The sequence below is a fragment of the Parus major genome, chromosome 4 (assembly GCF_001522545.3).
Source record: "Parus major isolate Abel chromosome 4, Parus_major1.1, whole genome shotgun sequence".
Lineage (NCBI taxonomy): Eukaryota > Metazoa > Chordata > Aves > Passeriformes > Paridae > Parus > Parus major.
In genome coordinates, this window is record NC_031771.1 from 22455214 (window position 1) to 22473810 (window position 18597).

General features: G+C 46.0%; 1 protein-coding gene across 5 annotated transcripts in view; it reads right to left on the reverse strand.

Annotated features, from left to right (window-relative positions):
* LEF1 (lymphoid enhancer binding factor 1) overlaps window positions 1-18584 on the reverse strand; it is a 71082-nt gene extending 52498 nt beyond the window's left edge. The window contains exons 1-4 of one of the 5 annotated variants that reach the window (XM_015625799.2): window positions 18487-18584; window positions 17753-17981; window positions 16858-16921; window positions 15251-15384 (exon numbers count right to left, since the gene is read on the reverse strand). In XM_015625799.2, coding sequence (XP_015481285.1) covers window positions 15251-15384; window positions 16858-16921; window positions 17753-17962 — 408 coding nt within the window. In that variant the 5' untranslated portion in view covers window positions 17963-17981; window positions 18487-18584. Of the gene's footprint in view, window positions 1-15250; window positions 15385-16857; window positions 16922-17752; window positions 18044-18486 lie in introns of those variants that run through there. The other 4 variants (XM_015625800.2, XM_015625801.3, XM_015625804.3 and 1 more) reach the window with 4 other exon arrangements.
* Between the last annotated feature and the right edge of the window lie 13 nt (window positions 18585-18597).

Below are 18597 nucleotides of genomic sequence, written 5' to 3' on the forward strand. Positions count from 1 at the left end.
CAAGAGAAACAGAAGAAGGTCAAAGCCAACAGTCCTCTTTTCAAAAAAGGCTTTTTTTTTGGTTTGACTAGACCCCTGAGATGTCAGTCCTGAAGAGACACACAGAGGGATTTAGGTTGTGTATCACAACACTGAGGTGCAATGCTTTTCTCTTTATAGGTTAAGGCTTAAGCCACATACTTGATTCAATAAAGGTAGTTAACTGACTTTAAAATTTTCATGAATCAGCGATGAAAAAAATGTTGGAAATCTATGAAAAAAATCTATTTTGGAAATTCCTTTGTAATTTAAATTTATTGGGAGGCAAAGGGATAACCCCAGCAGAAAACAGTTTTGCTTTTTTTGAGATTACACATCTTTCACCAAATACTCAAAAAGAAATCTCAGTTCATATTTGTAATAACAAGGGATTATCAGAGTCCTTGATTTACTGTTGAAGTCTGCAGTGAAGTTCCATACCTTGAGTGAGGTGCAGCCTAATCCCTGCATGTGATTACATTTAGGAGTGAGAGCAAGGTATGTGGGGGGTAGGGAGAAGCAATTTTTATTGAAGACAACGCTTCAGGCAGCCCTGGAGCAGAGTGGATCCAGTTTGAAAGGAATTGGCAACCCTAAAACTTTTTGATAAGACAAAAATTCATTGATGTTGGCTCACACTAGGCCCACTTCAACTCTGCACTTGTCCTCTGTGTTTCCTTGGCATATCTGTTCCTTTCCTCTATCTGCTTTAGCATAACTTTATTTTTCTCTTTTATCTTTAGCTAACTGCACCCAGGGACTGGAGGGATTGATTTTTTGTTTTGACTTATTGTTTGAAGATCTGTAACTCAAAGCAGCTTCTTGCGCCTCTGATGTCTAAGCCCGAGAAGTATAAAAGGTAAAGCTCATCCTGTGTACCAAAGTGAGCAGGGATACCATTTTATAATCAGTCATCTGTGTTTTATTTTACCTTTTGGGGAGGAAAATTATTTTGAGACTTTATAGGCAATAATACTTTAAATAAATATTCTCATGGCAGATACTGCACATGCCAGTTCTGTTTTAAAGACAGATAGCTATTGCTTACCACTCAGGGGAAGAAAAAAAAAGTTCCTAATTAAAGGAGGCCATTATACATCAGAAGATATTTTGAGCATCACGTCACACTACCAGCAGCCTATGGCAGCCAAAATGTTACCATGCAAATGTAGAAATGCTCTCGCTCAGAGATGCGCTGCCATGAGGCCAGCGAAAATCCCCGCTGGGAGGGGAAGGCAGGAGAACGGAGATGCGCTCTAAGCAGCCATCGCTCACTGCCATGCTAATACCACCCCGTCCCGAGACACGGAGGAACGGAGACGGATTTTTGCTTGCTTCCTCTGCCTTCTGAGGGCCAAACTCTGGGGATTTCTCCTTTTCCCAGGCAATTCTTCCCTCTCCCCACCCCCCCCGGACAAAAACGCCTCTGGGCTGTTTTAAACAAGCAGCTCCTCAGGACGTGGCACCCGGGTTTCTCACCGCTCACACACATTTCTGTATCGCGGAGAGCCGACAGTCGTGGCACACACGGACTTTGTTTACAATTGCCAGCCTCGGCTATTCCCTGAAGTTGCCCAGCTTGCTGAAATATGGTTACATATGCAAACATTATCTCCCAATTGTAACCTCATTTTCTGCTCTGCTGGACAGCGTGACCAGCATTTGTCATCTTGCCGCCCCCGCCCGCCACATCATTCATGTGTCTATAATTGTCATCAAGATGTGGCATGTCAGCAGGACTCCCGCGTCCGCTGCTCCCCATCTCCACGCAGTCACTCAGGTAACAAACCCATAATCTCACCCTGTTTTCATGATGGTTGAATTACACATAATTGTTTCTGCACAGTGATTGATTTCTGCCTGAATAGAGACCTCTGCCTTTTTTCAATGCGAGCGAGTGGCAGCCAAGTCTCTCCATCTAGGAGGAGGCAGCAGCCTTTGAAGAGATCAAAGCCAAGGCCGCGAGCAGTTGTGCGCCCTGGGAATATGGAAAGCCTTTATGCTCTCAACCCCATTTCCAACATCATGTTGGATTGCAGCTGCATTACATTCTGCCAGCATTCTTAATGCTTTTAGTATTGACTCTGACATCACCGATAGCTGTTTTAAAGTAACAAAAGCTGAAGGATGACTTATTTTCACAACTCCATAATTGGAACATGCAAAGTTAGGGGAAGGGAGCATTTGTTTTTAATCTGAGATACAAAAGAAAGCACAGAAAATTATATAAGTTCCCCAAAATTAAAAACACGTTTTTCATATGGAAAGAACAGAGGGGGCATTTTTATAGCCTAGACCACACAAAATGAACTGATTATGCACATGCTTTTTCAAGCCTAGAGGCTGAAGTAAAAATATGATTGGGCAAGCGAGTCAAATTGGGAAAAAATATTGTGACTCACAGTACGTTTAGTAACTTTTAGCACCTGATGCAAGGGAAAATAATGCAGATGCCCAGGCTGTTGTCTCCCCTCTGCAGCTCCGTGCAGCAAACTGACAGTAGTTCACTTACCTTAAACCAGACACACAGCACATGGCAAACACTAAATCTCCATTAATTATCTAAAAGATAAATAATGACCTAAAAGTATAAAACACTGCAAAGCTTTATTTAAGCTTCCCTCTCCTCCAGACATACGGACAATTCTTGGGCTGCCTTAAAACTACTCTTGCCACAATATTGTTTTCAGAGGCATCAAATGCTCCCACGCTCCTTCCCTCTCCTCATCTGGCTTTGCTGGTGAAAACAAACGTACATTTCTAGCAAGAAAAGACTGTCCCGAATTTTAATTAAACGTACATCTACATTACCCTGAAAAAGTATTTCCAGGGAACTTTAAAAACCTATCAGCAGAAAGGAGGGAGGATAAGAAAGATGTAAAAAGCAAGAGCTCAGGAGGGCACAGCAGCTGAACCACTCTGTGTGCGTGTGCTGCCCAGTCTGAGCACCAGGGCAACTTTGACAAATATTTTTATTCATGGTAAAACCACTGAATAGGAGCCTTTAAGAGCAGAAATTTTGATATATGGTCCTGCCACTACAGTGTGAGGAGTGGTGAGGAAGGAAGAATGTGCAAATAAAGCATAAGGTGTAAAGAATTAAACATTACGAGCACCCATGTTATTAGCAATAAAAATAATTTCCTCTTAGCTGTATCGTTTTTTGTTCTGCTGTACTAACACTCCTTTCCTCCCTGTAGTCATTAAAACCCCGACTCAAAGACAACAGCAAAGGGATCTGGCCTCCCTCCCTATGGACACAGAGCTTATGTCCCTGTCATTTCAAGGCTGGGAAACTGTCTCATTTTCACTTTGACTGTTCTTTAGAAGACTAATCATACTGAGGCTGAAATTGGAGTCAAACGTGGCAAGCTCTTTTCCAAGATGTAAAAGCTTTATCATTTTTTTAGTATCAAGATAGAAGTCTTTTCTGTTGTAATCCAAGGTTTTGGAGGTTTTCCTCCCTCTACTCTCCCGCCATCCCCAACAAATTTACTGTTTCCTCTGCACAGCCTGCTTTTTAAAATCAGGACTAATTCTTCGTGGCTCTGGTGTTCACTCTGATAAGCAGAGGGATGCTTGTAAAGCAACACAGAGGGAAGACAGGCAAGATACAGGGAGCTGAAGCCGTCACTGTAAACAGTGCTGCCATTATCTGCAGGACAGCTAATTCAACTCCTGCCTATCCCACCAGGAGCCTAAAGTATCTGGAAATGAATGCCAGCCTCCAAAAACTTTGCATTGCAAAGGTCTTCAAAACACTCACCACTATGAAGACACAGAAGAAAAATAACTTTTACACGATGCTGCAACCCTACCTTTCAATGTCAAGCCATTACTATGATGAAAAAGTACGTTTTACTGTAATTACTGCTAATTTTTCCCTTCCGGGGACTTTTGTGTTCATTTACCGAGGATTCACTTGCTACTTGATACTTTTTCTCGAAAGCTTGCTCCTGTTTTGCAGCTATTCAGTGAAATTCAAGAGACACTATTTAGCCCAAAAGAGGCACCTGAAGGCTGTCTGCCAGGTTTTCACCCCGTGCAGCCCACTCCATAACCTGCACAGGCAGCATTTTCCGTGCCCAAACAGAGGCACAGCTTCTCCTCATGCAGGATTCTTTGGTAACCACGTTAGAGAGAGCCAGCGACCCTGACACCCAACTTCACCAGCTCCTGAAATCAGGAACTGAAATCCATTCAAGGTGACTACTTGCAGGACCACAACAGCACTGAGTTATAAGTTTGGCTGTGGTGCTGGGGACCATGCAGCCACCATCTGTGGCCACAGAGTGTCAGCTGTAGCTACAGCGGTGTGAAGAAACAAAAGAAAACGCCACAGATGACCTGGATAGTTCTGGCAGGGCAATGGCACCAGGGCACACTGCTTAAGAAATGTAGATAGGAGCTGAGAGCTGTGCTCCAGTGAACACAGCCTGGCTGCACTGTAGTGTATTAAAACAGAAGATATTTCAGGATGCTCAGGAAAAGGTTTAAAGCTTCCAGCTGCATATGAGCCGGCACCTCCTTGCAAACCATTCTTCCCAGCAGAAGCTGCCAGGGCACCGGGCACGGACATCACTGAGGCCTTGGGAGATGCCCACCACAGCTGGAAGAGGAAAACATATGCCATTGCTGCCGAGATGCTATCCCAAAAAGATGCTCTGAGGTCTTCCCATTCCCACAGTAAACACCAAAAGTCCCAGCAGGCCGGTGCAAGGGCAGCCAGAGAAACCCTGGCTGGTCATTCCCAGCACATTGTGTGCAAGAGCTGCGAATCAATGGCAGGTTCCCAGGAGAGGGAGCGCACCGTGCTCGTTATCTAATTGTGTTTGCGCTGAACTTCTGAGAGGGAGAGAGACAAAAGTGGGGGATGAAAATAATGATGCTGAGGGCAAACAGCCTGCTCCCCTGCAGGGGATAGAGCAAACAGAAAACCAAGTGGGAAGATATGGGTGTTATTGTGTGGCAGGGAGGGAAAATGAGAAAACACAAAGTCTGTTTTTTGACAAAAACTTATTTGGGCTAATTTTCTTAGGCCCCTTCTTGCTTTTATTTAGAAAGTCTACTTCAGTAAATTGTTGCTCATTCAGTAGCTAGGTACGAAACACAGCCACAGACAGCACTGACACAAACTTTCTTCCTATCTGCACTGTTTTAATCCTCTTATTTTCCTTCCCTCCACCACACACATCTCAGTTTTTACTTTCTCAGACTTCTCGTTTGCTTTCATAAAAAAAAACAAAACCAACCTAAGAAACATACGTTTAGAAGTGAGCTGTCTTTCAGGTGAATTCCCAAACTGAACTCAGGAAATACGGAATTTGTTCCCACCTCTGCCATCACCTTCCTCTAAGGCTCCACACAAATGTTGCTTTTTCAGGTCATCATTTGCAGAAATCTCCTCCCAGACTGTGTCTTTGCTTTGGGAGTGGGGTGGAGGGAAGCACAGGACATCCACATGCACAAAAACTCAAATAACCCCAGTGCCAGTGTGGGCGCCAGGGATACTTCCCAGGAATCTGCCGGCAGTCACTGACGCACCGCAATTTCCACGGGTCATGTCCTCATGCTACACTCTAGGTTGGGCAATTATACACAGAATTTACCTATTTCATGCTTAATTGCACAGGCACAAACTTTTGCTGCAGCCCCAAAACTATAGCTATAACTTACCAGCAGCATTTCTCTTACCACAGGCACCTCTGCCAGTCCTGGCTTAACCTCCTAGGATCAGATCTCAGCCACTGGCTTAACCAGCCATCCCCTCCTATGAGAACCCAGCAGAGCAGGGAGAGGAAGCACAGGGAACACAGGAAAGGCCAGCTGACAGAAAAGCTGACTTGTGAGCTGTGGGCTCGTGGGCTGTGTAGGACACGCCACCTCCTGAAGAAAAATGCAATGGCCACCCTTAGGCTCTTCCACTGACTGAAACCAAAAAAATAATTTATCCACTAGATGTTGGCCAGGGAGATTCATTTAAAGGAGAAGGGCACTTTTTGTGCAGTAAGCATTACTGCATAGCTATCCAGCTGTATTTACATGGAGTCCTGGAAGACCAGCTTCACAAACTCACCACTGAGATCTCCTTCTCCTAGGAAGTCTGCCTGTGCCCCAAACACAGGGGTTTCTGAACTGGCTTTGATTCAACCACATTTCCTGACTGAATAGTTATTGTTCTGCCCCATTAGCCTGCGTTATTCTCACTTACACACGTATCCTTGGGAAAGAAAAAGCAGTAAAAGGAAGGATTTAGTGTCAAAGAAAGAGGGAAAGCTCCCTACACAAGTTGTTTAGGAAGCACTCTTGAACTAAAAAATGTTTCAAGACAGCGTTTTGACCAGCTCTCCTACAGTCTCTTAATATTTCCTTATTACAAAGCATGAAGTCATCCTCTTACAGGTCAGTCCGATAAGAAGATTGTATTTGCCAGTTATATAAAAAAAAAAGTGTTTGCATTATTACTGTCAAGCTGTCTGGGGAGTCACCCAAAAAATTAGCATTTTCTTGTGGTTCTACTCCAACCCTTCTTTCTGAAGATTAACATCTAGAACAAAATCGCTGCACTACTATCTTAGAAATATCCTCAAAATAACTGATAGGAAAAAAAAAAGTCTTGACAAAACCTGAAAGATCCACACACTTAAGAGCTAAGCTTTTTAAAGTTTTCTTTCTTTTCTTTCTCCTTAAATCTACCATAAATCCATTTCTCCCTGTAGCAAGAGTATTTAAGACACAAAATAAAGTGCAAGAGAGAAGGTTTTGAGTAACAATTTTTTCAAATCCAACATGTTTGTTTGAAACTTATTTTTTCAAGTTGAATTTCAGTTGTGTGCAGGAGGCAATTGGGCAGTAAAAACCAGACCAAAATCCAGCCCAGCATGCTACTGTCAGAGGGCAGCCAAACTAGGGGCATTCTAAGGGGGTAAACTATTTTAATTGCTTGAATTTTCAAAAATGTATTCCAGTATGTTTGATGCATGGCTTATTTCCTCTACATCCCAGTGCCAGCTGGGTGAGCTCACTGCTCCTTCCCGTGCTGATCTCCAGCAGGCTGCAGGGGACCTGGGCTTGTCCCATCACCCTGGGCTGCCCCACCTGACCCTCGCTCACCTGTGAGCTCCTGCCCCACTCCCAAAAGCTCCCCGAGAGGCTGAGCCTGCACATACCTTTCTATTTGAAAAAGGAGGGCCTGGATGTGAGCACAAGGACAGTTTTTACACTTGGCAGGGCCTAATTCACATGCAAAGGTTCAGGGGAGAAATCAGCCTCCCCCAGTTTGGAAGGGTCCCCACAAGGCGATTTTCCTGCTTCACCTCAACTTTTCTGTACGCAGTCTTCAGTTTAAGATACGAAAATGCTGCTGACCAGACCACAAGGATGGAACAAGCTGCCACAAAGCCTTAATTGAGGAGAGGGGACAGATGTGAGAGTGAAGCCACTCCATATAAACTAACTGAAGAAAATGTACAACGGAATTTTGCAGCATGGGACGGGGTTGGTGGCAAGAACCTTGCTCGTTGTGAGGGCAAAAGGGAATGACACGAAACTACAATGAAGGAAATACAAGACTGACAGGGAGCAAAATAAAGAGCGAGGAAAAACACAGTGACCACTTGTAACTGCAGCTTCCTGAACCCAATGCAGCACCACTCAAACTTCAGAAAGGAGAGACCCTCAACGAATCGCTGGACTGTGGCATTTAAACAAAGTAAACATATTTGTGTTGCTGGACACAGTTCATTTGCATTTTAACACATCAGCAGGCAAAAGGCCCTCTCCCAGACCGTGGTCTGCATTTGACAAGCGCTGACACCTTTAATCGTCACCTCCACATCGTACTTCTTCTGTGCTAGAGAAAGCTTGCCAATGCAAGACTTGATAGGGATGAAGAAAGATCAAGGCAAAAAGATACGCCAGAACTGTGGAGAGACAACAGACGGTCACGAAGATAAACCTCTGAGGCAGTTTTGAAACACAGAAAAAGGCAGAAAATTGAAGAAATAGAGCCTTATAGCATAGCTAAGTGACCAGTTACAGAGAGAGCTCTGAGCAGCCAGTGTCACTAGGATGCCTGCTTAGAAATATAGAGCCTACAGGGATAGCATTTTAGAGTTCATTGCTCTCCACCTCTGAGCCAACAAAACTGCCCAGCAGAAGTCCCTTGATCCCTTTCCCTGTTTTTGAATGCACGTGATGAATCAAACAATTTCCAGACTGGTTTTCTTTGGATATTGACTGCAACCCCATCCACACCTCTATTCAAGTCAGTTAAGGTGAAGCTGAGCTGTCATCAGTATCCACAGGATTCCAGCACCATGCCTTCCAATTCTGTGCAATCTCACTCCTTGTGCTGACGCTGTGAGGCTCACTGCAGCTCCCACAAGTTCCAGGTTTCTCAGAGCAGGGCTGCTGGGTATGTGCAGTGCCTGGCACTGTGCTGGATGTGCGGCACCAACCTGTTTCAAACTATTTTAAAGCTTCCCCACTCAGAAAGCAATTAGGGGAAAAGGAGGGGGGAAAAAAAAAGGGTCACACACGCAGCTTTCTGCTGCTCTCTGCCAGCAGCATTACTGGGGCTGCCTTGCACCACGAGCAGGTGCCTGTGTGCCCTGCTCCTTTGAAGCACCAACGCTGTCAGAAGGTACCTCACAGCAAACACTTGCATGAAGTACCCCTTCCCAAGGGACTCCTTCCCCTGCCCTCGTCTGGGCGAAGCAGACCTGCCTGCTGATTCTTGTGGCACTGTTTGAAGTAAGGGGCTGCAGTATTGAAAGTGTTTGGATAGACAGAGGCTTTTGGGAATTACCTGCTCTCTGGCTTGCCTAATAACTCCCAGCCAAAGCAATTCTCTGGTTTATGTGTTACAGCTGGTGACAGCACTACACTTACTTTTTAAGTTGAGCTGCCCATTTTATAAATATTCAATCAAAGCCCCGTAACTTTGCACTTGTAATTTTTGTTGACTAAGCTCATCCCATTGATTTTATGCCTCAACCTTACCTATATCCACAGCCATTTAAAGAAAATAAACCATCATTGACTCGACCTTTCAGCTCCATGAAAATGCTCTTCTACACAAGGGATTTGGTAACTTTGAAGATCACAGGCAAAGATATTCTAAGGTCCTTCATCCTCCATCTGAAGCCCCAGCAAGCAACACCACCACCACCAGAAGCCACGAAAGGCCAGCCACTTTTCCTCAGGCAGTTCAGGCCCCTTTTCTTCCCCTTTAGGAGAGCAGGCAATCCCTGACTGATTAGCACAGTTGGTGCACATGTTAACTCCCTATTGCACTTTTAGCTCAATCCCAAAGATTCAATGAATACATTTTTATTTAAGTGCTCAATCACTTTCTTGCTGAGAGGACAGATTCCTTTGAAGTGGGAATCCCAAACTAAATAAACATATCCACAAGATCCAAGTCTCAAATAGAAGCCAATGGGTTGCTCGATTGAATGCAATTCTCTTAAGTGAATCTAATACTTACGAAGGGCTGGAGCAACAGAGACACTAATCCCTAAGTGCCTGGGCAGGAGCAGCACGCCAGGCAGCTGTGCCTCCTGCCACCGGTGTCCTGCAGAAAGGCACCAAACCCAACAGCCAGGTGAGAGCTGCCCTCATGCCAAACATCTCTTACAACCAAAACCAGCTTGGAAAGGAACGCCTGCTACCCCGGACGGGGCAGTTTGGGGTAAATGGGAGCCATATATGCACAGCTGGAACGTCACAGCTCGTGGCTTCCCTGCAGCAGCGGGGAGGACACAAGCTGAGGACATCCTGACTCGACCAGGTCAAGGACAGACTGCCTGGCTCCCAGCAGTGCTTCCCTTGTACCAGACAGACACTGAATCACTGTCCATCCACATGAGAGCCGCACAGGAGATCACACACCGGCACACACACACCGACCTCACATCGCAAAATGTTCCGTGTCCATGACTCTTGCACGTTTGTCTCTTTTGTCTTCTTGAGAGGCATGGTGTTTTACTACTAGGGAAAAAAAAAAGCCCATGCCTCTGATAGGACTTCAGAAATATTAAGCAGCAGTAAAATGCTTTTGTGTGGGTTATTTCCTTCCCATATCAGGAGGCATTTTCGCTAACTGTAAACAGAAGTTAAGCACTCAAGAGAAGCCAGGCCCCGGTACCCAGGCTTTTCAATGCCTGCAGGCATGCAACTATCAATGCCTGCAACTGCAACTATCTGGAAAAAGCCTTTTCCTCTTTTGATGCCTGAACCTGTGGAGCTTCAGGCTTTCTTCTTGAGCCATATCCTCCTTGGCACTTGCAGCCCATAACAAACTATTCTTATTAACATTTTTTCTGGGCTGGGATTAAGTTGGAAAAGAGACAGGAATGACATTTTGCTTAAACCACTTTAAAAAGTAAGCAGAAGCTCTACCATTTAAAGTTTATATTGAGTCTGCTTCTAGATATATAAAAAAAAGGGATATTCAGGATATAAACACATACAGGTATTGCTGTACAAAAGCTCCAACTTTGATGATTTGCAATGGGTGGTGTTTTTGATAATGCCTCTGCTCAAGCCACACACACGCAATTGCTGCCTCTGCATTGAGACATTAGGAGAACATTTTGTTTTCCCCTTGCCCATTCACAATTATATATATTTTCTAATTGCATCAATGTGACAAGGAAGAGGCATCAAAAGCTGAAAAGGTGTTCCCTTCACCAGTATGTGCCAAAGATCACAGTAAAAATGAACTGTACACCTGGAGGTGTACCTCTGCCTGGAGGTCCAACCAGGAGCAGCCAGACCAAACTTCAGACAAGGACAACCTAGAGCCACTGTGATAACTTCTTTGGCCTCATTTTCTAAATGGAGGATTCATCTCATTAAGTGGGAGAAAGAAAACACCACCGAAACTTATCCTATTCACAGCTTGGGTTTCTATTTCACAGTGGCCCGACTCGTAACTTGGACTGATCAGCCGTGATTGCCTGAGCAGCTGAGAGACACACTTGCAGCAATCAGGTCCCACTATTGGGACTGAGCAGATTCCTGTTCTTTCCAGGCACTGCCATTTGGCAAGACTGAGCTCCTCAGAAAACAGCACTAAAATTCCTCCCTGGGCAAATGTTAACACACTCCGTCAAGTTCTGCTTCCGTACAGCTTTGTGCACCTCTGTGCTTGATTTCAAAGTTATTTAAGGAGCTAATCGGCATCATTCGACTGCACTGCGAAGCTGTGTGCCGCTGCAGAGCTTCGGTGTTGGATGAGCAGCTCTGGCTTGTGGAGCCCCTCAGCTGCCCATTCCTCAGGCACGGGCCTGGGGTTGTGGAGGGAAGAGAGATCTGTGACAGGACTACAGCTGCCTAAGGCCCCCCAAGCATCCTGCACCCATGCCAACTTGGGAATCAGAGCAAAGCTTTCTGCTGGGTGATACGGGAGCAGGAGCCGAGCCACAACTCCTGCACTGTGAAAGCCTGTTTCATATTGGGCCAGGGAGGTTTCAGCTGACCACAGCTCCCAGCTATTCCCTACAACTGCATAGTGAGAAGAAGCAAATTCTCGGGAAAAGACAATACAATGAAAAAATCAGGTTTGTGTCCTTCTGCAGTTCCCATACATTCCCCCTGGGGCTCCAAAATTTCCACACAAGCAAGTGAATCAGCCCACTTTCAGAGGAACAGAAGTTGTAGCTGGGGAAACAAAACCCTCTCATGAGGCTCCGTAGCCACTAATTTTTTGCGATTTCTACCCTCATCCTTCTTTCTGCCCATATTATCCTCTGAATCTCCTGGGACATCAGCTCTTCAAGATGGGAACCAACTCCATACCCCCAGCCGTGCAGAAACATACAAAGAATATCCAAAATTTGGGCTAGTCCTGCATTGTTCCTAGCAATCCAATTCTCTTGGAGAAATTCCTCATCATTTTCAGATATGCTGCATTGTGGAAGTTGCCATAAAATGTTTATACATTGTATCCTCTGACCTATTTAACACATCCAGCTGCTACAGAGAGGCAGTTGAGCCACCAAGAAAGAAACCCAGACCCCAAGAACTCATAAGAGACAAAAGGCAGGCTGCAGAAATCCCCTATCTTTCCATAGGAAGTTTAATTTATGGGGAAGGAGAAATAAATCCAAAATTATCTTCTGGATAAATTTACAAGATGGAGAAATTACCCTTCTACAGTCACCTCTTCTGTTCCCACATTCCCATCAAACAGTCAAGAAAGCTTTGCCGCCCCAAAACTAATCTTCTTAACCAAAGGAAAAAACCCACACGTTAGAAAGCAAACAGCTGTCTCCATCTCCCATCTTCAGTCCCCCTGTGCTGCTCAGAAACCACCAAGAGATATCTCGAGCACACAGGATGCACATTCACCAGGTGCCACTGCGGTCTGGTACCATCACACGCCGCTTCTCCTGCAGCCACCCAAACCGACTGCTGCGCTTCTCCACTTACCCGCCTATCTGATAAGAACACATATCGTGGCCTGAACCTGCAATTAACACTCTCCTGCTCCTACTAATACAACTTGGAAATAGCAAATCTCTTGCCAGCAAAATAGGAAAATTTAAAAAAGAAAAAAAACATGTGGGGGAGGAGAATGGGGAAGACAAGACCTCTCTGACAACAGCAGATTTTGGAAGATTCTACATTCTTCTCAAATACCCTCTCCCTTTCAAAAGCTACACTGAAATTAGACTTCCTTTTTTTATTATGGTTTATTAGGCAAGTTGTGTCTGACAATGGATTTGTACTTTTAATTTTACAAAGCAAGCTTTTAAACATTCGCCTTTTTTTAAAAAAGGCTTTTTTTTTTTCCCCTTCTACATATGGTGATGGAAGTAACTTTTTTCCCTTTCCAGGAAAGCTTTGCTCTCCCTTCTCATAGATGGTCCTTGCCCTGTGTCTGGACAGCATTCCCCAGGGGTGCATGCCCCAGGGCAGTTTGCAGTCAGCGGGTCTTTCCAAGGTGGAAAAAAAGATTCAGCGCCCCAGGGCGCCTTTTTAATCCTGGCTAACACCTCCAGGCAACAGATGCATCAACAAGAAGCGTCTTTGTCATGCAAATGTCAGGGCACAGGTACACACCAGGCACAAATGGCTGGGGACTACTGACACCCCAGGGGAGACCTCTGCCTCCAGTGCTTGCTGATCTCAGCTGCTCCTGGCCCCGCTGCCCTGGGAAGGGGAGGCAGAGCAGACCCGGAGGGCAGCGGCTGGGACCCCGCGGAGGAGAGCGCGGCGCGGGAGCCGTGGAGAGGCACGGAGAGAGCGAGGATTGTCACCTCCCGGGCGCCGCGTTTTCATCTCGCGCGCATTAAAACCCAACTGGCAGCTACGAGCCCAGCGAAGATTACAGTTCAATTAAACAAAAAAATTATTTAATAACTCAAGCGTGTAGCCTTGTGGTTAAACTGAAAGAACTCCAGGCTTATGTCAACATTGCAGCCCTGCAACAGCACTGTTTTATTGAAATAGTGGTGCTGCTGTAACATGCAAGGGCAGCACTGAACTAAATTAGCCCCTCAGATGTTCAGCCGGCAGCTTTACAATTAAAAACAAGATGCGTTTTCCCCCTTTGCTCCCCTCCACCACACCCACAAAGGGCAGTTCCTCAAGTACCAGACAAGAGCCTCTGCAAGATGATATTCTGAGGGCACTGATGCCAGATCTGTAAAGCGTGGCAGCCCCACGGCATGCATATATGGAGAAAATCCTCAGTGAATAATTAAATTGGATTTTGTTGTTCCAAGCCATGCACTGGCACTCGGGACTTTCTTAGGAAGGTAACGTGGCAAAGAGGGGGTAAAAAAAAAGTCTGAAGTTTCCTAGTCCTCCAAAGAGCACGTTTGAGTCTCACTGCCCTTTGAAAAACTGCATGCTTTTCCCTATGATACATCCAAAAGGAAGTTTTCTGTAGAACAACGTTTACAACAACAAATATCAACAGACTGTGATCATCATGCTTCACCCTAAATGGCTGTAGGCCTCTGATCTGGAATTTGTACACAAAAACCTGCCACAGCTATAGAAAGCAATATATTGCATGAGTTTTTGCATCTTGCAAATGCAGATCCATGTGTTTTCCAGTGCCAAAACACCCTGTCATTCCGACTCCAAATATACACTAATTTAACATGTTTTGCTGCTGTCAAATTACCAATACAGATGAGACCCCCTTCTTTTGGTTTTTGAAGTCAAATGCCACAGTCCCGAATAATAATCAAGAACGTCAGAGAGGAAAACAATGCCGTGACAGAGACCTCCAAGTAAAAAAATCTATGAGCCACTAAGAAGGAAAACTGCTTTATCACAGGGAAGTAACAGCATCCAACTTCTCCTATCACAGCATGCACAACGGCAGCGGCATTTTTCCAGCAGGATGCCTACCAGCAAATTGTTTCCCGCTCCACTCCGGTTCTACTAATATAATTTCCACAGCTCATTTTAACACTGCTTCTCCATTGCTCTATATGTATACCAAGAGGCTTACAAAAATAAATGGGAATTGACTATCCAAAATTAAAAGTACATTAAAATCCATTAAACATGCATCTACGCCAATGGAAACAGAGGGACCAACCTGGAAGAATCAGTGCTCGCCACAGTGTAAGGGAAAGCTGTAACTACTGCATCATGGTTGATATTAATTCCTAAACGACCATTTCACAATTTCTGGCTGAAGATACAGAGTATGTTTCAAAGCAATGCTGCCAGATAGATAAAGCCTTCACGCAGACCAACTGATGGTGGAAATAAATATCAATCAGCAAAGAGCAATGCCACATCTGAAGGCAAACAAACAAACAAAAAAACCAAAACAAAAAACCAAAACAAAACAAAAAAATCCAATCTTCTCATCTTACTGTCAAGCAACTTTAGCAGTTCTGCTTCCAGCCCTTGATTTTCCTCAACAGATTTAAAGCCAGAAAATTCACGTCTGTCCCAGTCACTACAAAGACAGCATTTACATCATTCTGCTGTACATTATCCTAGAGTCGTAAACCAGGGCTCCCCCCACAAAGCCCCCAGCCCTGTTCACAGACATTAATCTCAGCTTTTCCACTGTGATCACAACCAACACCTCTAAGAGCTCTCAAACTCCACTGGACAGAGGCTCTGAACAGTAGAAGCTCAACCTTCATCGCCACTGAAGCTACCCAAAAGACCCCTGCTGTAAGTAGACTCTGCAGAGCAAACAGGAGGAAACCCAGCTTGCCAAAACCAGCTTTTGGAAGAGATAACTCACTGTTCTGGGGATGGGTGGCGACAGAGATCCATTAGGCATGTATGGGTCGTTATTCATATTTGGCATCATGATATACCCAGAATAACCAGAGTATGATGGTCCCTTGCTGTATAAGCCACTGTCTGGATGCTTTCCTATGGAAGACAAAACAATGATTACATTATTCCCCACATATGCATTTCTCATGAGTTAGAGCACTCAGACAGGTACTGTGAATATATGAAAATGTCCTGCATGCAAACATTTCCTTGCTCATGGAAATTACTGGTGACAGAAAACAATATGAAGAAATCTGTAATAACATTTTTATTTTTTTTTAGGAAGGGTTAATTCTTAAAGGAGGGAGTACTCTTGGTGAGGATCTTATGTTTAAAATACAGGATAGCCTCAAAATAAATTATTTTGCTAGTACTCATTCAAATCAAAGTAGACACATCAGCAATGACATCACATTTCTCAAGTAGCAGTTTTCCCCAATTTTATACATGCCTCTAGGATTTGTCAATTCAGAATTAATGCCAGCATGAGTTTCCAACATCATTCTTAGGAAAGGGAGGACAAGGCTGTGATAACTAGATATAATAATTTCTTTCTCTTGCTGAGCCAGTGTGTGCAGCGAACAATTCATTCTGGCTATGCTCATTGGGAACAATTAAAGGGCAGGGGGTGGCTTGGAAGGAGAGCCTACCAATTTGGGAGGGGGGCTGTTGAGCACACATGGTACTACAGTCAAGAGGGAAGCCAAGTGAGGGAGGCTATTTGGTAGGAAAATAAAGTGTTTGGGTTGAGGTCCTGCAAATAGGGTGAACAGATCTCCCACCTAACATGCCCGCTGACAAGGACACTACTTGAAAGTGAGGTTTTAAGAAGATGCAGAGCTGAAACCTATACACAACTGAACACCTCCCCCTCACTGCCCAAACGCTATGAGCGTGGACATCATTGCTTTTAGGCTGTTTAATTACAAATTTGGAGGAAGATGGCCACAAAGTCCTGGAAAGCACCAGGACTGAACTGTGCCTGTCTTTATATGGAATTTATAATCTGGTTTAGCTTGTGATGATAAGCATTTGATTTTAAACATAATCTCCCACCCTTCACAGCACACATTCTTTGCACACGTGTCCACCTTCCTAAGTGATATTCGATGAACTTTGCTATTTCCTCTGTCCTTCTCAATCAAAATTAACCAGTTGGTACATTAAAAAATGCAGGAGGTCTGTTCGTACTAAGATTTGAAAGAGGAGATTTAAGTGACAGACTTTGGCTATGGGGAAAAGCAGAGGGGTTCTGAACACGGCTGTACACTGTGTGAGTGAAGAGATAGATGTATTTAAGCTGATATCCTAAAAATAGTTATTTCTTCAGTGAAGATCCATTTGGCCTACTTATCAGTTTCTAAACAACTGGAATACCATTTGGTCACTCAAGCTAAATGCGCTGCACGTTCATCTCCTTTTTAAATGCGCTTTGAAAGCGCTCTGGCATCCCTGCCCCCCAAAAGATATTAAATGTATGTTTTCCAAAAGAAACCAAGTTCCAGTTTGAGGACCGTGTGGACAGTCACAGAGGGACAACATTGCAAGACAGGACTGTGCGCGTCTCACCTTCTTCAGGGTGTTCTCTGCCTTTATCATGGTAGGAATCCTGTGCTTGAGTCTGCCTGGAAACCTGACCGCAAGGAATCCACCATGAGAAAAGAAGAAGAAAAAGAAGAAAAGTCATTGTATGGATGCTCGTTTATCAATCGCGCTGCTACAGTTTCTTGAAGAAAGAGAGGAATTAAGAGCACAAGATAAACATCTTTCTTTTTCCTCTTAAGTCGCTTGGAAGGCAACTGTACCAGAAACGTTTGTGTAAACTATCGTTTTATGACAACGTGAATAACTATAGGGCTTTGCAAAGCATTTCTAGCAGAAGCACCCTGCATTTAATCAAAGTGGATCATTTCTGGAAAATATTTGACGCTCTGGTGGTCAAAACACTCCTGGTAAAAAGATACCAAAAATACTAATGAAAATCAGGTTGCCCTCCCTAGCAGATCTTTAGGGAAAAAAAAAAAAAAAAAAAAGAAAAGAAAAAATAAAAAAAAATTAAAAATTAAAAAATAAACAGGTTTTTTAAAAAGGCAGGTTCCCTGCTCCCCCGAAGTTATTTTAGAGTCGGGAATTTCTTCCCAAACAGTTTTATGCAAATCCCTTAAAGAGTTTAGAGCTAATGCTCCGACCCCGCTGATTTTACTGAGGAAATTTCATGGCTCCTTGAGGTCTAATACCACCGCACCGTCGGGGAACTCGCGGCAACTTTCTCGTCCCGGGCCGAAGCGCGGAAGGGGCTCTGCCCGGCGCACCTCTGGAAACAGGATTTGGGGCCGACTGATTTCTTTTGCTATGGGAAATTTTTCCCCGGTGCCCCGCCGAAGCTCCCTCCCCGCGGCGGCGGCCGGAGCCCGCCGGCACCCCGCGCCCCCTCGGTCCGCGCTGCCCCGCGGAGCCCCCGCACCTCGTGCCCGTTGGCGCCGGGGGCGATCTCGGACTCGTTGACGAGGGAGGACTTGATGTCGGCCAGGTCGCCCTCCTCCTCGGGGTGGCTGATCTCGGCGAAGATCTTCTCTTTCTGGGGGTCCCCCTCGTCCTTGAAGGGGATCATCTCGTCGGTGGCGCAGAGCTCCGGGTCCCCCCCACCGCCCCCGGCCCCCGGCAGCTGCGGCATCCTCACGGCAGCGCGGCGTCTGCTGCGGCCGCCGGCCCGCCGCGGGAAGGGGAGCGGGAGGAGCAGCGGGGGGAGGAGGAGGAGGAGGGCGGAGGAGGAGGAGAGAGGAGAAGGAGGAGAGAAGAAGGAAAAATCCCGTGAACTCCTCGGGGTTGCTCTCGGCAGCCGGAGACCCCCGCCCGCCCGCCCGCCCCCTCGGGGCCGAGGTACCCCGTCTTCCGCACGACACCGACGGCCCGGGGACCCTCGCCCCGACGCGCCGCACGGCCGGAATAGGTGGAAATACGCCCGCCCGTGTCCCGACCGCGCCAGGGACCGCCCCCCAGGAGACCCGACCCCCCTCCATCCCCCCGGGACCCGGGCTCACCCCGGGGGCGAGGAGACGCGGAGCCCGCCCGCGTTTCGCCTCCGAGTGAAGTTGCCACCACCTCGGCGGGACCGAGTTAAAATGGCTGGGGGGAGGTGGGCAGGGGGAGGGGGCGTCCCGGGGGAAGGGGCAGGCGCTGCCCGTGCCGCGCACCCACCGGGCCTTTGTCCGCCGCTTCGTCCGCGGCTCCGGGCAAGGCTGGGCTCGGCTCGGCGGCACCGCGAGGGGCGGGGGGCCGAGGAAGAAACAGCCCCGGGAGGGAGGGAGG